Raw genomic sequence first — 24,614 nt, 5'->3', positions numbered from 1 at the left:
TTCGTGCCGCCTCGCCGATTCGCCGCTGCTTCAGATGTGGTCGCCGGTTGTTTCCAGCCCCGTTCTTCAACCCGTTAGAGTGCTCTTGGGAACGGAAACACATTCGCCGGCTTATTGAGTTGTCGTACGCAGTGCCAATTTGCCGTGTTCTGTATTTTATTATTTCTGCCCTCTCTGTACCTGCCTGTCGTCGCGTTCGCCTGAAGTAACTCTCGCAAATCCAGTTTTTTTTTTATTCAGTGTTTGGCGTGGCGATAACTCTGTGCGTTAAGTAAAACGGCGTGCCGTGTGTTTTCACAGGGCAGGAAGCCTCTTTCACTCAAGGGATTTCACCCCCCTTTTTTTGGCTTGGTTTAGGGATTCTAGAGCAATTTAATTTATTCTCATCCTTTTTTGCAGCTCTCGAGAGAAAATAATAAACTGTCAGGGATATTCAATGAACAAATATAATAGAACAGCGTTGCCCTGTGGTAGCAGTTTAAATGTCGGTTGCTTGTCAGCCTTTAGTATATACCAGACTCTCTGTTTGAATTAGTGGCTATACTCGTATTGAAAATTCAATTAGCTTAGTCGCAGAAAATCAAAAGGTGACATAGAATTTCGCAGGTAAATGGTGACCCTTGGAGGTCGACGTTGGTTGAATGAGAGCTGTCCGAGTCTGCCTAAAAGCATATCACCTTGACCAAGGTTGTGTATTGCGGACAAAGGAATTGGCTTTTCAACGTGATAGCGTTAAAGAGCTCATTTCACCGAAATTACAGCGTCTTCGTCGTTGGTTGAGAGCGAAAAATCATCATCCTAGCGTGACTGAAACATCTGCCACATTTGCGTGACCGTTAAAGAACCCCAGGTGGTCAAAATTTCCGGAGCCCTCCACTACGGCGTCTCTCATAATCATATGGTGGTTTTGGGACGTTAAACCCCACAAATCAATCAATCAACATTTGCGTGACCAAAAAGTAGAGAAAGATGCAAATACAATAAATAATAAAAAATTCCGGGACTGAGTGGGATTCGAACCCGGGTCGTTTGCCTGGCAAGCGGGTGTTTTACCCACACAGACACGCTTCTGTTTTTTTTTTTTACTGAAGAGCCGCGCCTTATTTTCACTGCATTCACAAGCAGAGTCGTCACTGCATTCACACAGCCACGCCTCTGCTTAGAAATGCAGTGAAAGTAACTTTCATTCTTTACAAACACATGCGTCCTGTGTGCATGTTCCATAATACAACATCAAATACTGCCGTAATAAGGCGTGGGACAAGCGTACTGCCCCGCCGCAGGGGTCTAGTGGCTAAGGTACTCGGCTGCTGACCCGCAGGTCGCGGGATCGAATCCCGGCTGCGGCGACTGCATTTCCGATGGAGGCGGAAATGCTGTAGGCCCATGTGCTCAGATTCGAGGGCACGTTAAAGAACCCCAGGTGGTTGAAATTTCTGGAGCCCTGCATTACGGCGTCACTCATAATCATATGGTGGTTTTGGGGCGTTAAACTCCACGTATTATCGTGGGACAAGCGTACTGTCAGCGTCAAATGAAACCGTCAAATGAAAGTGATTGAATTTCGCATGTCAAACGTAAATCTGTGGCAGTCTCTGTAAGAAGTAGTATAATTCATGGGATGAGTAAAGAGTAGGAGGGTTGAATTTCAGTTCACTTCTTGTAGAGCAGAATATGCGGTCAAAATGAAAAGCATAGGGCTTTCTACTGGTAGATGAGTGTTCTAATCTCGTGACAAAGATAGGAGGAGCGTGTGTTGTAAGTTCGTCGGAGGTTTTATATGGTTCAACATGCCGCGCTCATACTTTCTTGCGTACACTTCAATCTTTGTTTGTTTGTTTGTTTGTTTGTTTGTTTGTTTGTTTACACTCGTAGTGTTTTTGGCAGACGCAGACATCTGTTTCCCTATCAACACTATTTTGTGAGGGGCGTTTCTTTAGTTGGTGTCCTTTCGACGGACTACGTCATGTTCCAGATATTTTTATACCGTACACTTCTCGCTGGCACATGCATGTATGATGACAACCACAGGACCATAAATATCTTTCTCAGGATATCTATAGTCTCAAGGCCACTTGATCGTCTGAATGGTCATTTTCAAAAGAGTTAACATCAGTCTGCCAGCATTCCCGGAGCTGGCACCTCTAGCGAGGACGAGAGTGTTTATTTATTTTACTTATTTATAAAATACTGTGGACAAAAAGTCCAAGCAGGGTGAGCATACATGAAACACACTAAATAACAGAATGAAACAAGGTTGCAAAGCGTTTTTTACACAATTTCTTTGCTATAAGACAGAGGGGTTATGACTTTAAAAAAGAGTAACAATTGAACAACAAGGTGATAATACAATTAAAGGAAGTCATGGAAGAAGAGTATTTACACAAATGGTCAAGGGCGTTGAGGAAATGCTTCGGTTAGTTTATTCTAATCATCTATTGTTTGTGGGAAGAAGGAGTACCGAAAAGTATCAGTCCTTGCGAAGATTGGCGTTAGGGAATAAGGATAGTGGTGTCGAGTGGGTCTGCTTAACAAGGGGGATACGTTTGCTGTGGTGTGTAAAGGTAGCCTGTGGTTCACTATGTCTGAAAGAAACTGTAGCCGACTTTTTTTTCTTCGAATTTGTAATAGTTCTATACCATTTGCCGTTAGTAAGGCAGTGGGGGAGTCGGTTGACTGAAATTTACTATATATGAATCGTACTGCTTTTCTTTGCATTCTTTCTAGGTTTTGAACGTTAATTTTTGTGTGGGGATCCCAAACTATGGAGGCGTACTCAAGTTTAGGCCTAATTAAGGAAAAGTAGGAGAGGAGTTTAACACTAGGCGGAGCAGTCTTGAGCTTGTGGCGGAGAAGGCATAATTTACGTAAAGCGGCAGAGCAGATGTTATTTATGTGCAAATTCCAGGATAAGGTACTTGTTAACGTTAAGCCTAAGTATTTATAAGAGGCTACTTTAAGTAAACGTGCTTCAGCTAAATTGTATGTGTGTTTGCATAGTGAGCGGCTACTGTCTTTCACTGGAGCCCTCTTTTAAGAGTTTAACGAGGCAAGCGTGGAATCCGTGGCTCGTGGAAGTTTGTGTGCAGTTTATGGGCTACACTGTCACGGCATGGGTAGATATTCTTTACTTGAGGCTACTGCATTAGGTTTAGGCCAAAGCTCGACAAAGTGCCAATTGTGTTAGTGTGGCGAGAACTCCCTAGCTTGATGCGTACACCGATGGACAAAAGGTAGACCGGTGAACTCCGTTGACGGTGTCTTTTAACGAACGGTTGGCTGGAAAGAAAGTGTTTGACTCTGATTCACGCGTTTCATGAAGAAAAAAACAAACAAACAATTGAGTAAAAAATAACTTTGTGGCTATCCCGTCAACACCAACGTGTTGGCGCAAGAAAATTCAGTGATCATAACCGCCAACATGCATTAAATATTCAGCGAACTCGGAAATGCTGCAACGCACATTATTAGCATAATCTCTTACGCAGTTTCGCGCCATCTACTTTGAAACGAACAAGAAGTATTTACCTCCAGAAAAACTTACGTATTTTAATCTTTCTACGAGATTTTTGGTACAGAACTGCACTTTCCGGGTGCCTATATTTCATCTCGGGCGACGTCAACACAAACTTTATCTCGAGTGCTGTGTGCACACGAGTGTGTCAGCGCAAAGCCTGCAATCTCACAGCAGCAAAGGTTGAAGAGTAACAGCTTTTATATTAATAAATGTTGTCATTTTATGTTCTCTAGCATTCCGCCTCTATCAAGAACAAGAGTTTTTAAGCAGTGCGTTTATTTATGTTACCTGATCGGACCTAACCTAAGCCGACTGCCAGCGCAAAGCGAATCGGTTAGGCAATTAACCTCAATACAAAGCTCTCGAAGGACTTAAATGGGAAGTTAATTAACTCGTTTAATACTAAACCATTCACGAACACTTTAAACCTAAAAGGGCGATTGTGTCCTCAAGCGAAACAACCTGTTTACCATCTGCGTAGGCGACGTTCGGCGAGAAACGAGCAAGAGGGTGCTCTGCGAACGACACCTCTTACGTACGTCTAAGGAGAAAAACGAGAACGCCAACGAAGCCGCCTGAGGCGATTTTCTTTTCGCTTCGACTATGGAGCATTCCCGTGCTTGTAGCGTTGATTAACGGGTACTCAGAAGGAGGACTGGAGAAGGAGCGCCATCTTTGCGGGCTGTTTTATGACTACAGCTAGTCGTCGACATCCGAGAGGTCTCAGACAAGCCGTTATCGCGTCTCCTCTAACCCACTCGACGGTGCAATGAACGCCGACTGTCGAGGGCGATAAAGAAGAAGAAAAAAAGCATACATGGCTACGCTGCGAGAGAAAGCAGCACACGCGGAGGTAGCCGGGTGTGTCCTGTTCTACTACTACTACTGTTGCCTCGTAAAGCTCGGTCGTTTCGGGCAGCTTTATTGCCTATACCCTCCTTCGGGCGTGTCTTCAGCCGCCGGTGTCTGCGCGTGTGTGTAGTGAGTGCGTGTGTGTATGTGTGCGATCTTTCACGCGCACGCCCGTCGTTTTGTTTTTTGTGCACCGTGAGCCCGGAGGAACATTGCTGCTGCTGCTACTGCTATGCTTGCCCAATCATTCCATTCATCTTTGTTGCTCTTTTAGTTTCTTCTTCATCCTGTTCGACATGTGTTCGCTCGTGTCGTGGCTCGTTGCATGTGACACCGAAACGGCGTCCCCGACCGTCGCGCTTGACTGATTTCTCCTTTCTTCCTCTTTCTCTTTCCTTTTTCCAATTTCTCTCTTCCCTTTTCTTTCTTCCCGTTCTTCCTCTACGTCGTTCGTCGTGGCCGTCTTGCCGGAACCTGCCTTCTACGTCGACCATGTGCACGACGGCGTCTGTGCCACCGTGCCCACCCGCCTTGCTCCATGTGTGTTCGACTACGGACGGTACCTGCGTCGCATCTACAGTGGCCCTGATGCGTGAAGTTCACGTGGAGCTGGAGGCGATTCGGAAAGAAGAGCAGGCGCTCAAGACGCAGCCCAGCTTGCACGGGTTCCGGGGACTGCTTGAACAGCGTGAGTGGCTCTGCTCTATAACATACCTTTATGCGTGCGCTGTACCCCGTAAACAGTTTTTTCGTGTCGGCTTGTGCTAGCTGTACCGTGCGACACAATGTACAGCTGTACAATGAACGGCCAACTCACCGAGAAGCAAATGTTCTTTCGAGTGGCCAGGGATGTTTTGTCTGCTGGAACAAACAACAGACGTCTGGTTAGGTGCGCGGTGTTTTTTGGATGCACCTGATGTGTCTGTTTTGTGTGTTTATCTGATATGTCTGTTATCGCACGTGGGAGAGGGAGATAGAGGAAAAGTGAGAGAAAACAAGGCTGGGAGCGTAATACTTAGTGTGGTTTGCTACCAAACATGTTTGAATGAGAAGGGTTCGGCAGAATAAAGATGAGTGAGAGTGAGAAAAATTGTTTATACTCCGTCAGGTTTGCAGGAAAAAGGGGAAGTAAAGAAAGAGATGCATAGTAGCTGATGTGCAGATGTTCACTTTGCCTTGTTGGGCTCTCTACACGAGAAGAATGAGATGGGGAAGAGAAATATTTTCTTCGTTCAGCGAACTGGGAGCGCAGAGAAAACACAAAGGACGAAGCGAGGAACCACAAAACACGAGCGGAAGATAAATATGTAGAGAGATAGAAAATGAAGGAACAGCAGCGCGGTTAATTAGAATGTGTTTGGCTCGCTACCAAACACCTGGGTGACGGTACGCTGAAGTGTAAACGAGAGAAATAGCGTCTGCCTTCTCTCTTACTCCACTGTTCCCTCTATGTCGCAAGCGAACATGAAGCGTAGTTGCGAGAGTTGTCAGAAGCATTGACGGACTAATTGCTGTCGCAAAAAAGGTAAAATCTGAAGTTCCTTATGAAGTTCTCTTGCGTCATCTCTCTTTGCACTGCTCATTTATATGTAAGGACTCAGCTAATTGACATGACAGAGATGTAAACAAACAAACAAACAAACAAACAAACGAATTGGTCGCGTTTCTGCGTGTTTCGCTGGTAAAGGTCGTCGAAAGACTATAGTCTTCTGTCTGGAGAGGGAGAGATAATAAAACGTTTATTTGACATTCTTCGCGAGAATGTAGGTGAGTAGGCGCTGCATGAAACATGTGCGCCATCTGGCAGTAATTTCAAGAAACAAATATTTTTTCTAGAACGCGGAGTCACTGGTACGTGGCACTACAATTTCGTTTTAGGGAAGCGCAGGAGTCACTCGCTTTTTCGTTTGTAGCGTCACATTCTCGGCGCAGCGTGATAAGCACTGCGGTGTTTACAGTTACGTATTTATGCATTTCAGTAATAAGGTAACGCTCTGCATTGTACTTACGTGTTGATTTTCGCCTTAAATATGCGTAATACTTGCTTTCATATTGACAGTGTTCACAACTAAGAACGCAGCAAGCAGGTCAAAATGGCTGGGCGTTGAGGAAGGGCTTAAACGCTCGCCGAGGGTTTGAATTGGGTGACACACAGACCAACAGAAAGACAGACAGACAGACAGACCAAATTTTCTGCGTTGGGGTATTCCTAAAACACCCTGGCTATTCGAGGAAGCTCGAAAGTTTGCCCACCAAACCAAAGCTCTCTAATGCGTACACGGCGAAAATGAAAACGAATTAGCAGCACGTCAAACCCCCAGCTTCAGCCCGCACGTTTTGCTTAAAGGAATACCGCGTTACCGATGACGTAAACGCGAACGACCGGGTTGGTGCCGCTACCTGGTGGCTTATCATTTGTCCAGTAGTGACGGCGAGATCTTATTGTGCCTTTCAACTATAGCACTTTACTGAACTGTCGGAGTAGATTGCGAATCGCTTGTATTCAATTGTAACGTTGTATTTCTTTTTTATTTCTGTTTTTTTACAGTAAAAGAACACCTGCTCATAAGAAAAAAAAACGTTCCTGTTATCGCTTTGTGCATGGGCGAATTGTGACGATATATTATTTACCAGCAGTCATTTTCACGTTTCCTGCGAACAAGTGCTCGGTGAAAGTTCTAGTCAGTATGCATCTTAGGAGGGATGAAATCTCCCTTATTATAAAATTATAATACAAGTAGCCAGGAATGCATGCAAATAATGCGCGACCAAAAAATTTAAAAAATTTGAGAAATAATTAAAGATGTAGATGCATTGCCTCGTTGGAATGATAAATATATGAAGGCTATGTTGAGACAACGTGTGATCAGTATCAACATTTAATACCCCAGCCGGTTCCTTTAAACGTTGAAAGATAATGATGAAATGATGATGACTATAGGTAAGTCATCATTAGCCATTATTAAACAACAGTCAACCAACACTATCCAAGAAGCAGACAGCGAACACCGACAGTATGTGAAATATGGGTGGATGCTGATATTGCTGAGAAGGTACTGTTCACCTCTTTTAACAGAGTACAGCTGGAAAAAAAAAAGGGGGGGGGGGGGGGCGCCCAAGAACTCGACTGTCTTCGAAAGAGCGGGGGTGATGTACAGCACGCAGATTACGCGTACCCGCCACTTAGTCACGACGCGCTCCTATCTCGTCCCTCTCCCCGCGCCACGACTTTCCAGTGCAGTGAACGATTAAAGAAAGAAGGAAAAAACAAGGGGCTAAGGTGAATTCGTGTGGCTCTGCGGCGAATACCTGCGTTCAAAGAGGGGGAGGCAACAGCTCTGGGAAGCGGCGAGCGCTGTCATGGCGACAAACACGCGATAAACAGCTCTTCCCTGGCCTGTTCGCTTCTCCCGACAGTCCCTTCCGCTCGGGTTAGTGCTCGGGGATCCGGAACGGAACAGGCGCGATATGCTCGCCTCGGTAAATCCGTGCAGTGCTCTGGAAGCTGTGTCAGTTTTCTTTAAGGGAATACGAAAACTATATGGACACCGTAACTTCGTGTCATGTAGACTATTTGTTTAGTTTTAAAAATACGCATTTTCGTTCATTAACTCCACACGAACGGCAACGTAGGCAGCATTACGAGCTCGATATTTGAGGGCGCTGTTAAGTAAACGAAGCTTCCCTTGTATGTATGTATGTATGTATGTATGTATGTATGTATGTATGTATGTATGTATGTATGTATGTATGTATGTATGTATGTATGTATGTATGTATGTATGTATGTATGTATAATCACGCATACCACATGCCCATGAAAGCTCCAACATAAATGAATAAAAGAATTTTATAACTGTGAACAAGTAAACATAACAACAACAATTATTATTATTATTATTATTATTATTATTATTATTATTATTATTATTATTATTATTATTATTATTATTATTATTATTATTATTATTATTATTATTATTATTATTATTATTATTATTATTATAAAACATTTGGGCCCCGCCACGGTGGTCTAGTGGCTAAGGTACTCGGCTGCTGACCCGCAGGTCACGGGATCAAATCCCGGCTGTGGCGGCTGCATTTCCGATGGAGGCGGAAATGTTGTAGGCCCGTGTACTCAGATTTCGGTGCACGTTAAAGAACTCCAGGTGGTCGAAATTTCCGGAGCCCTCCACTACGGCGTCTCTCATAATCAAATAGCGGTTTTGAGACGTTAAACCCCACAAATCAATCAGTAAAACGTCTGGGGTTGAGTGCCCCAAAACCACGATATTATCATGAAAGGTGCCGTAATGGAGGACTCCGCAAATTTCGACCAGGCTGGTGTTGTTCTGCGTGCGCTGACATCGTACAGTACACAGACCTCTAGCATTCGCCCCCATAAAAATGCGACCGTCACGCCTGGAATCGAACCTGCGACCTGCGGGTCAGCAGCGGCGCATCGTGACCGACAATTTCACTACAGCAGCGGACATAACAAGCAAATCTGCCCGAACCTGCGTCTAATACAGAACCGTGCGGTATAAGCAATACAAAAGCATGTGCGATACGCAGTCGAAATTGCATAAATCTCGCAATGGCACTGTCTTGTAGACTTGTTGTTTCATTATGTTTCAACGAAACAGCAATGGCCCCCTCAGTGACAAATCTACGTGGAATGCTTGCATATCGCGGCTTAGTTTACAGTTAGGCTTCGGAGTGATGACATGTAATTTAGGGGGAGATAAGAACAGAGGCTGTTGGAACAGTTTGTGCGTATCTCGTAGCAGAAAAATGTCTCTCGACTTGTACAGCTGTGCCTGTCTGCGTGTCTGTATATCTGCGCGAACTAACTGTGCGCTACACGCCCGCACTGAGAATTTGTGAGGGCCGTCTATGCACCGTGTACAGGCAAACTGAGGACTGTATGCGCACACGTGAAAGCAACAACATCTATCATTTTTTATGGAGGATGCATTGAGCGCGTGATCTTACACTTAAGCTCGTTTACTGTATAGTGATATATATTTGGGTTGCGTACTAACAAAATGTATTGCATGTCCACTATATTTTCTAGAAGCCTGTAAGTTGATCTCCTTTGAACGCACACATTTATAGGCTCGCTAACAAAAATAGTTTGTTAGTCGGGAAACGCCTAGCTTCATAGTGCTACCGAGAGTTATCATAATCTGCAAAGTGCACGCTTGCGCTTGCACTTTTCTTGTTTATTAACGTTTTAGCAGTATTAAGAACAACACGAATTAAAAAGAAACAATTGTATTTCTTGCCCGCTAGGTTTTAGGGGTGGGCAATACCCCAAAAACACACAAAAAGAAAGAAACGTGAGCGTTTACGCCTGAGGCTTATCACGTAATGGCTCGGATAATATCAGCACTCCCAAGCGGATAATGTTGGCTGATAATGGCAAACGCTGGTAAGTGTCAGTTATCTAGGTGATTGCATTTAGCTCATTAGAGGTAATAAAACACAATTGTAGTAATCTCATTATTTCGCATTTACTGGTAGATGACCACTGAATGTATGTTTCCGACACTTTTCGCCAAGACACCATCACGTGATAAAGGTGAAGTGGCGGCGCTGACCTCAATTGCTTCCTGCACGCTTCTTCGTGTGGCTCGTGGCGCTCCAACACCGGGCGACTGTAGCGCCACGCGGGGACAGACTGCAGTGTTACCCGAAGCAATTTAGGACTAGGCCTCGTTCCCGTCGTGCTCCTGCCCACCGGGCTGTTAATCAGCGGTCGGCGCTCGGGCTTCCTTCTTCGGGAGGTGTTTTTGCGGCGCCGAGAACCACTGCCGTAAATTAACGATCCCTCTGAGCTGTACCTCGCCACTGAAAGAGAGAAGGAGAGAGAAAATGGCACCACCGCTTCCTTCTTTCCTTCGGCATCGTCACGTGACCCTTCGTCCATTGCTCTGGGATCTGATGGCCGCCCCTTCCAAACGTACTCATCATTTTGCCGTTTTTTTTTTTTCGCTACTGTCTGCACTCCGCGGCTTAACCTCCTCTTCGTCACCTCTTCACGAGACTGAATCTAGAGCCGAGGAATCGCACCCTCGGGAATGCCCCGCAAGCTTGGTTCACACTATTGCGGTGCAGTGTGGACCAGTGGGTGTCAGCCGACAAAACAGTAAGAATAATAATGTCAATTGTCGGTGTTTTACGTCCGAAACACGCGATGTGGTTACAAGAGACGCCCTAGTGGAGAGCTCCAGAAATTTAGAATTCACTTGGTTCTTTAACGTGCAGCTAAATCAAAGCACACGGGCTTCCAGCATTTCGCCTCCGTCAAAATATGGCCACTTGGGGGCGGGACTCGATCCCGCAACCTTCTGATCAGCTGCCAAGCTCTATCACCGCTATACCACTGGGGTGTGTTTACCAAGCAGTCACCACCACCTCGGAGCATGTGGCACTAAATTCCAGACGCAAGCATACGCAGTGGGGGTGTGGATGGCGCCGCCGACGCCAAAGCGCGACATCGTGCGATAAAGAAATGCTCCGCATTTAATGTTGCCGTAATAATGCGTACTACAAGCCTACAATGCCATCGGGCGTCAGAATATGGGATCATCATAACTTCATCGCTCAAAGCCATGTCACTCACTACAAAAGGCAGACACACTACTGCACCCTTAAGGCCACGTAGTGGGTGCAGAGCAAGTTCGAAAAGATTTCACACACTAAGTGTTTGAAGCACGCACTAAGAACAGAATATTGCTATCGCGTTCAACTCTTAAAAGAGAACTTTAGGGGTCGTCCCAATTTTTTTTTTTTAGGAGCGAAGCTCCTCATACCGTGGGTCGTATATCCCATGTCGTCGTAGTCGTAGTAGCCAGTTTCATTGCATTCCGTGTCAATAAAAATGGGTCACAGCATATCCACGGAGTGAATGATGATGAGTGTGGTGAAGCATCGCGCAGTCGATCCGTGCTTTCGTCCGTCCGTCCGTTCGTTCGTCCATGCGTTCGTCTGGGCATCCGTCCGTCCGCTTCGCCCCACTCGTCATCATTGACCTCGTGGATGATCTCCTCCTCCTCTCGTTGTGTACTCCTCACCCAAGCGCACGCGCAAGTGTGCTTATGGTTCGCGTTCGGGTTCATAGCGGCGCGTGAGTGTGTGTTTGTTTTTCCTGCGTTTGCGTACGGTCCTTTCGATTGTGCGCCTGTCAATGTGGGTTCATGTGTCTGTGTTTTTGTTGCCCCATTTTTATGCGTGACTGGCGTGGTTGTACGTTGATTAGATCTGTGGTGCGTAATGTTGTTGTGTAAACTTTGCCGTCATGTGTATATGACAGCGTTAGGCATGGGCTGCTGCTACTATACTGCCGTTAACGACTACTAACAAAACTGGTACGGTCGCTGCTACTGCCATTACTCTAATAGTAAAATGAAGCCTACGATGACTGTACTATCACCACGGACAATGAGATGCAAGATAGCGAGGTACGCTAGACGCGCGAATAGTTTACAACTGCCGCTATTTTCGAAGAAGGATGTGCTAATGAGAGCTACTTGGTTGATACCCACAACATTGAATCACTATAGTGCTAGTGTAGCGATTTACGAGATATGCCGATGCTCGTCAATAATTATCTTTTAATGAGGAAGCGTCCTTGCGGTGTCGCAGGGCTGGCCGCGTCCTCGGGGAGACCCAGCAGCGCGGGCCCGACTCTGAGTGCCGGCGGGTCGCTGTCGTCCAGACGGAGCACGCTGCTGTCGCAGGTCGGCACGGCGTCTTCGCTGAGCGTCGAGAGCAACCACGCCCTCTTTCCGCAGGCGTCGCTGGAGAGCACCGACTCGCGCGTCTACCTCACCTCGTCCGAGGTACGCTGCTCCCACTTAGCCTCAAGTGCTTTTATTTCAACCTACCGTTGTCGGCGACCTTCAAACGAACTTCAGCCAAAATCCTCACGCCGTTGTCCGGGCACTCAAACGTGACATCCGGGCATCGTTGCGAGAATAAATGATGATGGTGGTTTGAAAAGGCGCACAACCTGCTGCAAATCACGACGACGAATGGGGTGAAGATTATGAGTTTATGATTATGCTTATGAGTTTATGAAGATTATGAGTTAGGTGAAGATTATGAGATTATGAAGACGCAAAAGAAAGACCACTGGTTTTCGTTTTTGTAATTATGCTCTGGAAACGCCTGTCGGTGTCATTTCGTACGTCAAGTGTAATGGGAACCGCTTAATACGGAGTTTACGACATCTCCGACATCTAGTATAAGGCCAGTTTCGTGCCAGACAGACCTTCAGTGTAGCGATTTACGTAAAAGTACACTTATTCAAGCATCTTAGGGTAAGTTGGATAGCGTATGCGAAATTCTCATTGTAATATTGAATATTGAGGACTCCTTTCTCGGCACTTCTGGGAATCGACTGAATGGGAGTACGTGAAGGCGCCCGTCAGCACTCTGAAGTGAAAAAAGATCAGGCGATATGCCTCAATACTGGCACTGAAAGTAAGAATTTGTTTTTATTTTCAGATAAAAAAACGAGGAGCTTAATATATATATATATATATATATATATATATATATATATATATATATATATATATATATATATATATATATATATATATATATATATATATATATATACATACACCTTCGGCTTACCCCAGAAGTAACTTTCCCACACCTTCAGCTTACACCCGTGCACGTGTTTGTATTTCAATATGTATTTTTTAAATTAGTGCATGAAAATTCGCAACGAGTGCGTGAAGCCATCTTGGAGGGAAAAAAGCGTCTAGCGTGATTGCTTGAGAGATGAAATAACACTTGACATCGCAGCGATGTACCAAGACCGACTCGTTAAATGATACTTGCTCGTGCCTTGCTGCAGGCAAGTTTTAAAGCAAGCTGTGATATATGATTCTTCGGGGGCCTTCTCACTCAACCAGCGAGGCATGCGGGTTGTTCGTGTGCTTTAAGGCCTGACCCCGTGTATCCGCCGCAGCGCGTCGGCGCGCGTCCATTTGACGCCGCGTTGAGCCCTTTCCCATATGGAGAGAGCGGGAGAGCGTATTGCTCCGCGTAACCACGTGACCGCGCTCTCTATTGGCCGCGAAGGCCTCCACTAGAGAGGCCAGCGCTGCGATTGTTTTGACGTCACGGATATGATGCGTGCACTCGCCTTGCTTGCATCGTCCCCCATGGCTGCACAGGCTTTTAGATGCAATTTAACTATGCAAATTAGACACGACAGTAACACCGAGTGCACCGATTCGTAGTTGGATTGTCCGTATTATCAGGTCTTACCGCTTCTTTAAGCACTGAGCTTCAAAAGAAAAAAGAAGCACGCACGGTGTCCACAGCAAGAGCGCTGGAAGTGCGGTGTTCTAGCAGACAACACAAGCCGGCGTCCTATGAATGACGTCATCGCGTAGATGGCGCCACGGTGTGTCCTCGAAGCCAATAGGGAGTGGGCGCGGCGCCGCATCAAAAAGCCTCGCGCTGACGCGCTGCGACGGATACATGGGGTCACAAGAGTCCTTGAAGTGCACTGGGAACGCGCAGAGCACTTCACCTACAGCTCGCACAGCATCGCAGTGAAACAAGCTTTACACATATCGCCTATTGATTCGAAGAAGAGAGTTCATTCGCTCGGTACACCTCATATGTCTTAGTTTATTAAACAACGTACGTTACTCACACAATAAAACGAGAACTTCGCGAAGAACGCTTGCGACTTCTTTTGGATTGTTCCGTACTCCACTGAGATGTCGAGGCCTAAGTTCTGGTGTCACAGCTAGGATTTATTTTATATTGCGGTACGTCTAAAATACGCCAAGTATACACTTTATGTCATTAATATTCTGAGGCATCCTATACTGTAATAAAATTGGTTTGGACTGGTAAAATGCAGTTAATAAACTTATTTTACCAAAAACACGTCAGACAGATCAGCAAGAACAAATGAAGAAGGAACATAAATGCCGAATATATTCTGTCGGGAGATTTTACAACATGCAAAATAAATTAGAAGTGAGCTTAAGACCTTATTTCTTCATTGGCAGAAATATTTTTGATGTACCTTTGTCATCATTCTGACATTTGTTAATGTTATAGGCGGCGAACATAGATATACATTCCTTATTTGCTAGTGTGCATTTTGTTTATTTTTGCGGGCGCACAAGAACACTATGATATATCGCATTAGCCATTTGCGCGAGCGTTCGGTCGTGAAGGCGGGGAAGGAAACGGCAGTGAGATAAAGCTGTAAGCAATTTCGATTGAGCCGTCATCTTGGAGGCAGAAAAGAATGTTTAAACCGACATCAGATTAGACGATTTACAAGCCACTCTAAACCATTAGTAACCTCGGGTGGGCTAGTAATCTCGGAAGTACATACTTCGCTAATACATGCTTTACGAATCAAGACGAATTACGAGCTTGCTACCGCCAATAACATCGCGCGCGTTAACGTTAACAGTCGTGGGGGCAAGTACGGCGCTTACGGGGCTTTCAAAAGCAAGACGCTTCGCGGGCCACTGAAATCCTGAAGTAATCGACCCGAGTTAACTATCTCGGCGGAGCAACTGACGTTCAACAAGCTCCAGGCTGGACGAATTTCTGGCCACTTAAAACCTCAAGCAACTTCGCGGGAGGCAGGAAGCTCGGAGCTGCATGTGACGCTCAGCAAGCTGTACACCAGACGCCTCACTTACCACTGGAAGCATAAGGTTAGTACGCGTGAGGCAACGATTTCAGACAGACGTGCGATACTTAACGGGCTCAAACGAGGGGACGCTTCAAAGCCCTCTGAAAATTTTGACTTCTCGTATAAGTGAACAGTATCGAAGCGCCGCATGACGCTTAACATAAGGCTTCAGACAAGACGCTTCTGGGTTGACTGAAAAACTAAATACAGATAGCCTTTTGCGATGGTAAATTCAATTGAAGAATCGATGGAGTACAGAACGAAAGATAGAGAAGGAAGAAAGAGGCTGCCCTTCGTAGCAAGCAGGGGAGGCAAAGCTATACGCAGGCGCAAGTGCTTCGAATGGAAAGCCCTGCGGTGCTCTCTCTTTTGATTTTCTTTCTTTATCAGATATTTTTATTCTTTTGGAAGTGAACGTGCTAGACTCTCTAGCGCCAACGCAGACGCGAGAACGAACGCGAACTGGCTGGCGCCTTTCCACCGAGTGCGTTTCTAACTCTGATGGTTCTGTCTCTCGGTCGACTTCGCCTCACCGCAGGTCTGCCGCTCCACGCTCGATAATACCAGCGATACGTGCGTTCATATTCCTTCTTCTTTTCGTCCTGGTCCCCGCTATTTTGCTCGATTCATTTCGCACTCCGCTCGAAATTGAGGACAATTTTTTTCTCACTAAAAAAAAATCTTTACGCATTCGCGCCTTGTTGCCTGTGGGCCAAATTCACACTCGTTTCCCCCGAGATTGTGATGGTTTTCTTTTGTTTTATTTCATCTTACGTCTTTCCACACTTACTATACGCTGGTCTATCGGCGCATCTCTTTTTTTTTCTTATCTTTAACGCGGAGAATTTTCTCCTGGCGTCATTAGAATTTCACGCCGGCGGCAGAATTCGCGGTGCTTTTTTCTGTCGGGATTTTTTTTTCTTTCAATGCGGGTCACCGTTTCATCATTGTGAAACGAGCTCTCAGGGGGGTTCGATTATGAAGAAAAAATATCTGTTCGAGAAAGAAAAAGTGCAGAGATGCGTGGTTTTTTTTTTTTTTTGCCCTATTTTTTCTCTCGCCCCCCCCCCCTCTTTTTTTTTTTGTTCCCGTCCCACACAGACAAGTGGAGTTTTCTTCACGCGGCTCGACGTAAGACTGGTGGCCAAAGGCTTTTGTTGTTGTTTCGTTTCCCCCATCCACGCTTCTGTGCATCTCCCTGGTTTTCTTCGACTATACGGTCCGGGTGCTTGTTACCCTGGTTCACCCTCTTCCCTCGTTTTTCCTTCTCCCCTCTTTCCTTGTTCTTCTCTTTCTGTAGTACTCGGCGTCTGCTCTGTTGATGTTCACCGGCTAAGAAGACGTTCGACGTTGGCCTAAGCGAAGCGGCGTTCTGAAGGAATTGCGGTTGGGTGCCGGTTCGTAAACAAGAAAGCGTTTATTTCGCTCTCTTTGTTTGGTTCCACCGAGCGGCTCCTAAACTTCTCGCTCGGTTTTTATCTCCGAAGCTAACCTTCTCTATTCGGGGGCTTGTGTTCCACAGATGCGTTGTCTTTCTTTCGATATTTAGCCTTTCCACTCACTCCATTTGCAGCGAGAGATTCGGCGACGCCGAAACATACTACGAGGCGTGTGTATAAATTGAACGGGAGTGTACAGGCGGTGACATGATTATGCTAAGTCTTTTCGTTGCTCTGCGTTTATTCGGACGCAACCGCGCCGAAGATTTCTGGGTGGAAGGTACATAAAGGAAGTGCCAGAGTGGTCCTTGTTAGCCTGTCTTCTTTGAGAAGAAGAAAAAAAAGAAAGGAAAAGGAATCACCGTTTAGAACCTCTGACTACTGGATGTGGAGGAAACACTCGCAACATATACTTTTCCTTTATTTCCCCGTAGACTGCTTCCTGGGTGCAGTGGAGGAGATTTCGCTGCATCATTTCTCAAGATAGGGAACTTCTTTACCTTTATTTTATTTTTTGCTTGTATAGACGGGCGAGGTCTTACAGATTGTAACGTTTTGCCCACATCTGATCTCTGCCGACGTTTACATTTGCGCGCTGAAGCATTGACGCCTTTTCTTGTGCAAAGGATGTATACTCCCTTCTCTTTTTTTTCTGTTTTTATCGTACAGCAGTGGCAGAAGCTCTACCTTTGTTGAAAGACGTAGTAGCGGCCGGCCTGTTGTTTTGCTATTTTTAGGGAATACTAAAAGCGTAGATGCTCGACGAGAAGGTGCAAGGCTTTTAGACATAACGATGGTTGGCCTGTTGTTTCGGTATTGCCAAAGAATACTGAAAGTGCCCGAGACAGGACTTGGTTCTTGCGAATGTCTCGTTTTACGCTCCGAATTTCCCCACAACTCTGCGCCATCCCCTAAATTTCGAGTTTGCACGTTCGTTGAAGAAGAGGCGTCGGGTTTTGAGAGGGGGGGGGGGGAGATGAACAACAGGAGAGAAGGCAGGGAGGTTAACCAGGCACATGCCCGGTTTGCTACCCTACGCTAGGGGAATGAGAAGGGGGGTATAAAGATGAGAGAGAGAGAGGAAAGAGAAGAGAAAGAGAGAGAAGAAAAGGATTGTCAGTCAATGGGCTGACGCGTGTGCAGTGGTGGTACTACACAAAAGTTAAAGGTAGTCACATAGGCCTGTAGTCCTGAAAAAGCACAAGACAGCTTTGACTGCTTTTTGAGCCGACGAAAGGCTAGGACGGTGTTCCAGTAGCATCTGCATAGAGAGTGGTCGATCGTCCGATTGTCGCAATGCGTCCGAAAGCTTCTGTCTTTCAGAGGCAAATCGAGGGCAATGGCATATCAGGTGGTCGATGTCTTCTTTGGTGCAGCAGACGTCGCATTGCGCATTGTCGGTCAATCCGATGAGGGTTGTATATGCTCTTATGAAGGCAACCCTCAACCAAAGGCGACAAAGAAGCGAAGCTTCACGTCGAGGAAGTCCGGATGAAGGTTGAAGTTCCATACGAGGGTTTATTTGGTAGAGTCTCGTATGTCTTATGCTTGGGGTGTTCCACTCCAGCAGACACAGACTACGTGCCAGGTGACGAAGTTGCTTTGCAGCGTAAGTCTTTGGCAAAGCAATCGGAAGGGTGTGCTCTTCTTGGTGCGATGTGTGAGCCGCGTTGTCTGCGGAGTCATTGCCACTGATCCCACAATGGTCAAGTAGCCACTGAAACTTGACCGCGTGGCCTGTTTCTGTGACGTGGTGAAGAACTTGACAACCTCGTAAGTTAACTGTTCATGGCAACCTCATCGAAGGACTGACTGCATGCTCTGTAAGGCCGGTTTCGAGTCGGAAAACACAGCCCAATTACTCGGTCTCTAGGATTTGATGTTCTCTAGGGCGCCACGCAAAGCCGCAAGTTCTGCTGCCGTAGACGTAGGGACGTGTGACTGCTTGATTCGCAGAGTTATTCCTCTAGCTGGAATCACCACCGCACCGCCAGAACCAGACGCTGTGGTTGAACCATCGGTGTATATGTGCACGTGGTTATTGTACATTTCGTGCAGGAGGTGCAAGCTTAATTGTTTTAGGGCTGACGAAGGCAAATTAATTTTTTTCTGTATTCCTGGAATCAAAAGACGTACTTGCGGAAGTGTCAGGCACCACGGAGGATACACCAGTTTCTCAGCAGGCGTAAAACCTGACGTAAACGACGCACGATGAGCACAGACAATCGCACTACATTTCGTGCGGGACCTCTCAGTAGCGAAGGTTGCCAAGTGGTGGGAAGAATTCCTAGCATGTTGCCTGAGATACGTACGCATCGTTTCTATAGCGATGAGCGTTATGATCGAGTAGTCCTGTGCAATGGCAATTGTTTCAGCTGTCGATGCACAGCGGCGTGAACCAAGGCATATCGGGTTTTTAAGAACATAGCATGCTAGTGGGGGTGACACGCGAAAGATTTTTCGTGGGTTCTACATGTAGACTATAGTGGAGCTTTATTTCTGCATTTTCTTTGTTATTCAAGAAATATAGTGCTTGTTTTTTTTCTTACCAAGCGTTTTCTGAAACTATAAACATTTCAATATGTACAGGAAAACACAAAGGTTTAAATTACTCACAGTAGCTGATGTAACACACACGCACATAGAGTATGTGTGAGGGTTCGTAGCGTATTTCTTCATTTGTGTTTTGTGGTTGCAGAAAAAAAACGCGTTCGATAAGCTCATCGAAAACTGTTGGTGCACGGCACTTCTTTTAGTCTCGCATAGGAATACGGTACAGAATTGTTTCGTAAAATTTAAGGAGCAACGTATTCACCTCTAAAATATCAGTCTTCAGGTGTACTGCAACACTATAACTAGCGGTGCTCAGCGAGGGAACGACATGACAGCCTGTTAATTATGAGAAATAAATTTATCAAAGTATAATGTTAGACTGATGCGCAGATCGGCAGGCATTTCCAAATTCTGACCGCTAGCTCTTCACTGTTGGTAACACTAAATGTGTACAACGATTGCACGTCACTATCGTACCGGGCGGAAACTTCGAGGATGGCAAGTAAATTTGACAAAAAGTCTAGGACTACGAGCTGTGCGATCAGATAAAAAGTTGTATATCAAGTGGCGACATCTTGCTAGGGAGGTCTTGCTATCGTTCACCTAATCACTGGTCAGATCTATAGTGTGGGGGGTCGGCAAAGTGGTTTCACCTCTCTATCTTTAGGTCGCTTCGTCTGTTATCATACTTTCAATGTCGTTTTCGTGCTGTCACACCACGACGTGCATCATAGAGAGAGAGAGAGAGAGAGAGAGAGAGAGAGAGAATAAAATGAGGGAAAGGCAGGGAGGTTAACCAGAATCATAAATTTGCCCAGTGCATCTGCGCTCACCTGCCGCTGTTTTACAACATCGTTGTTTTAAAACTCGCTCTTTAAAAAATCTCTGTTTAAAAATCGCTGTTTTAAAACAAAAGTTATCAGTCTTCTTTAAAGAGATCGGATGAAAGCGTAGAACGTGGACCTCGGCGTTTAACGTGATGTGTAGGATGCATAATTGCTTTCACGGGGCCGGCTCTGCGGGCTAGTCGGTCTTGCACCTAACAAACGTTACAGCGCACACTGACGGGGACAAAGAAAAACAAAATCGAGAAACAGCGCTGATAATATGTCAACATTCAGGACAATAAAATGGATATCAAGCGTCGGGAAGTACAGTCGCGGATGGCGGAGGATGAAGCGGGTCGGGGCGATGAAGGGACGTATTTTGTGGACGTCAGATTGAATCAGCTTGCGCAAGGCAGAGAGTAGAAATATTTGGGAGCAATTCGCCGTGCAGTGGATGTGGTGATAAAGACAATTATACCGAGAAAAGACCCAATAAAGAAAGGCGCGGTCACTTGGAGGTGAAAAATGCAATATAACACTTTTTTGGTACACTGTCAATGTGGCACTCACATCGCGAATCACTGGAGCTGTGTGAGCAAGGTCTTTCATCGTGGTGATGTTCGCTCGAGTTGGTGAGGTTATATAGGATAAAATCAACAATCTTACATAAGCAACTGTCTTGTGAATAAGACTTTCTTCTACAGCATCTAAGAATTCGGCTTTCCTCTTTAAAAAAAATTACGCGACTCGGAAATGTTGGCACCTTAGTTTGCCGTCTTATTTTTTATTACTTTTTTCTGGCGTTTTCTTCGTAACGTGTAGATGTTTTCTCATCTGCTTCTGGTCGCTCGCGCTACAAACTTCCTTTACACATGCACCAAATTCATTAATCTGGCATCGATCAGGCTCATTAGCGAGACGAGACTCGCGGCGCGATCTAAGTATTCACGTATCAATTAGGAAATGCTTTGAGTTGGGACTAACAGAATGCGCCGAACCTATTTACCATTTTAAGAGTGCAAAACGTGGTTGGTTCATTAGGCGAGAGTTTCTCAAGCACCTTCGTCGATCTGCTGCGTTGTCGCTGCTACCTACCTTTCCATTAATTATGCACGACCATATTATCATAAAAATACCATCTTGCGTAAGCTTCAGTTTTTGCGCCTAGAGTAGGTTTCTTCTTCGATACTCACCACCTAAAGTTTCCACCAAGAGTGTTCGCATTTTAAAGCGATTTCCGAATTGAAAAAAAAAATCTTCACGCCTTTTTTTTTTATCAAATACATCGTCGCCGTCACGCTTCCCGGCCGACTTTCTCGATTTAACGCTGAATCTGCATATAAATTAGCGCTCATTGCACTTATTCGGGCTCTTTAAGAAAGTATGTATCATATTTAACGTGCTAAAATCTTGTTGCGTACTATGGAGCACACCTTCGTGAGTACATCTACAATAACTTCGGCCACGTGCCTGAGTTACTTAAAGTGCACCTAAATGTAAGTACGTTGTCGTTTTTTTTTTATTCAGACTTCGCTGAAACATGACCGTCGTGGTTGGAAATTGAAACCGGGTCCTCAGTGTTTGAAGTGTAAAGCGTAGCCGTTGAGTTGAGCTGCGGTGAAAGAGTATGTGTATGCGCTTGCTCTTTAAAATAAACGCCATCGTAAAACGTCTATGTCATATTGTCGCTCCTTTACCCTGATGACACACACACACAAAAAGATGGTCGTGTACGAGAGTGGATATATCGCGTCCGTTTATGATTTGAGGCATAAAACTGATTACTCGCTTTATATTTTCGTGCGCAGACTCAGGTATTCGCTGATTCCAATACAAGTTGAAGTGATTTAAGTGCAATCACGATCCCTGTTTATTTCATTTTCCCATTGCAACAGATACTTTTTCAATACTTATTTGACCCCGTATATAATCGCATAGCGCCTTCTTTGTAGCGTTCAGTCATCACAAGTTCACGGGCCACGATATTAATAAAGCTCATCTCCCGTGTGGGCTTTCTCAGTTCGAGACGACGGCACGCCGCTGGCTGTAACGTGGTGTCGCATTAACGAAAAACTACTTTTTCTCGTTAAAGAAAAAAGTGATAGTAGGGCTCGTGATCGCTGTGGCAGTGATTCGCGAGTCACTGCATGCAGTAGGCCATTTTTGGAGCAGAAAGTCTGACTTTGAGATTTTGTCAACTCTGTCAATTTAAAAAAAGAGTATAAAAATTTGCAAATTCAAAAATAAAACCATTTTCTGCCTGGTTCTTTGATTCGGGTGTCTCATTTTTCTTTTTCTCTTCTCTACTGTCCTAATTGAGTCGCAGTAAGAATATAATTTGGTACCAATTATATTTCATCATCTCTTATGTTCCATTTTTTTTCGCAGGCATTTTTTTAATTCAATGCCCATAGATGTCCCAAAAAGTCTATCTTGCTGTGTAAATGCTTAGGCAATACGCTGCACGTGCGTATGCGACGCACACTAAGAAAAAAAAATGAAAGCAAACGAAAAGCAAATACACCGTCGGCCCAGAAAGCATGCAATTTGCTCTTTTGTAATGGCCATGTAGTCTCTGTCGACCGCACTAAGTAGAAAGTCGGGTTAGCCCGGATGACACGGGGCCACAGGCAAAACCAAAAACGCTAATCGAAATTCCGCGGGCAGCACTCAAATGAAAGCTCGTCTGCAATACCTCCGTCGCCGTCGCTTGCACGACCTTGTCTTGGTGGATGGAGGTGGAGGAAGGAGGGCGCAACAGTGGTGGGGGTTGCTAAAGCGAGGGGAGTAATCTTGTCCACGTCTGCCGCACTGATAGGCCCTGTCCGACAAAAGAAGCGCCGACGCCAATTTTCTTCCGCGATTCTCCTTCTTTCTGTGATGACAACGGCCCCATCCCCACCTTACAAGCGTGCTCTACTGCAATAAGACCCTTGATGCAAAAGAAACAGCTTTACAGGAAAAGACAGACTCCGCTTTCTGCCATTCGCTTCTTCTCAGTCTCGTACGTTTCCTCGTTTCCTCTTGATAACTTTTGTTTCTTCTATATTTACTTCGTTTATGTGTTGTACGTCTGTACGCATACGACATATTCGCTTATCTTTTTCTCATTATTTTCTTGAGGAAGGACATCGCCTGAAAACGCTACCATGCGCCGCGGTATGCCAGACCGCCGGTAGCGAGTGGCATAGGAGGTTTTTCTGTGTTTATTCTTTTTTTTACTCGCGGTTCGTTTGATTATCTCCACGTATGCGTAAAAAACGTAGAATGGGGAACGTTTTTCATCTGTTTGTGCAGTCTTCTTCGTGTCCGGTTTGCTGGCACCCGCGCGACTTTTGTGCCATGGCTACGTGAAAAGCGAGAATGGGAGACGGGGGGCTGGGGTGATTTCTTCTATTGGATGGTCGAGGCGATGGTGGCTGCCTGTGTGTGCCGCCGCTAGCCATCGTAGCGACGGAGGCAGCCGCCCTCACTTGTCGCCTTTGTGGAGAAAACCGCTCGAAGGCGAGACTGTTTTTTCGGGAGCTCGTATTTCCCATTTCTCCTTTTCATCCTTCTTACCATTCTTTCTTTCCTTTCTCGCCCTCACAGAGACCCGCCAGCCTACTCAGCTTCTTCTTCTTATTCCAAGTTCTTTCTCGGCATGCCGCAGAAAGTACGGTCTGCAGTCGCGCGCATTCCATTGTACGAACACGCGTCGTTGCGTGTTTCGAGATGAACTCGAAAATGTTCCGCGCCAGCTTGCTAGGTTGTCTTTTCTTTTCTCTCTCTCTCTCCTCGCTCGCTTTTCTTCTTGAATTCCTTTTCTAGAATGACTGTATCTCGTAGGTTTTGCTTTTCGCCTTCGGAGAGGACGCGACGACACCATCATCTGCCGAGCCTTCGGCGTGGTATAACCATATGCCCTTCGCAGGCCCGGAAAGGCTTTATAAGGCTCGAGCCATCCGCGCAACCGCTGAATCGCACACGCTTCCTTTTTTCTTCTTTCGTCAGGCTTTGAATGAATGCCATCTCGGTTTTCTTCTATACGAAGAGCTTGGCTGTTTGCCGCTGCTTTGAGCTCCCACTCATCCTCGTGGAGCTGTTGCGTCTTTATTTATTTTATTAATGTTATTATTTTTTGCTGGTGGCGTTGTTTTATAACAGTTGAAAACAGAAATATGTGCATTGAGTTTCAGGCACTCTTGGAGGATTTGCGAACGTGGAATGTATTAGATAGGCCTTGTTTTACTTTTGCCACTGCATGACGCACCTTTCTTTTACTGTTTTTTTTTTTCACTCTCAGTACTTACGGTCGTGTTTGTTTCTTCCACACTGAAGATCCGCGAGTAAGCGAAGCATCTATCTTTCTTTAAACAATGCTGCTACTGTCACATGTCTCCCGCGCATTGTCATCGGGTATTTCGGCTTGTCACTTCTTGTGTTCATCACATAGGTCACTTATTTTGCTCTTATTATTATATTTTTCGTGCATCTGGTTGCCGTACTTTCATCGGAGCGCACAAATCCGTTGGTGAAATATATGTAGGGATAAGATCGATGCGGTCGATGTTGCAGGAGATCTTATGAGCGGCAGCCTTGCTTCAAAGCTCAGGCTCACCAACCTTCTTGAATCTTTTGTGTGTGTGTGTGTGTGTGTGTGTGTGTGTGTGTGTGTGTGTGTGTGTGTGTGTGTGTGTGTGTGTGTGTGTGTGTGTGTGTGTGTGTGTGTGTGTGTGTGTGTGTGTGTGTGT

At 45.6% G+C, this 24,614-nt stretch overlaps 1 protein-coding gene across 4 annotated transcripts in view; it reads left to right on the top strand.

The window, feature by feature from the left end:
* The window catches only part of sif (guanine nucleotide exchange factor still life), a 273,472-nt gene that overhangs the window by 166,727 nt on the left and 82,131 nt on the right, over positions 1 to 24,614 (top strand). For all 4 annotated transcript variants that reach the window (XM_075895490.1, XM_075895489.1, XM_075895491.1 and 1 more), the window contains exons 10-11: positions 4,950 to 5,057; positions 12,020 to 12,216. In XM_075895490.1, the coding sequence (XP_075751605.1) occupies positions 4,950 to 5,057; positions 12,020 to 12,216 (305 nt within the window). The remainder of the gene's footprint in view (positions 1 to 4,949; positions 5,058 to 12,019; positions 12,217 to 24,614) is intronic.

Source organism: Rhipicephalus microplus, chromosome 5 (assembly GCF_043290135.1).
Source record: "Rhipicephalus microplus isolate Deutch F79 chromosome 5, USDA_Rmic, whole genome shotgun sequence".
In the NCBI taxonomy this organism is placed as follows: domain Eukaryota; kingdom Metazoa; phylum Arthropoda; class Arachnida; order Ixodida; family Ixodidae; genus Rhipicephalus; species Rhipicephalus microplus.
Note: the sequence above shows the minus strand (reverse complement) of the source record. Positions and strands in the feature narration are given on the sequence as shown.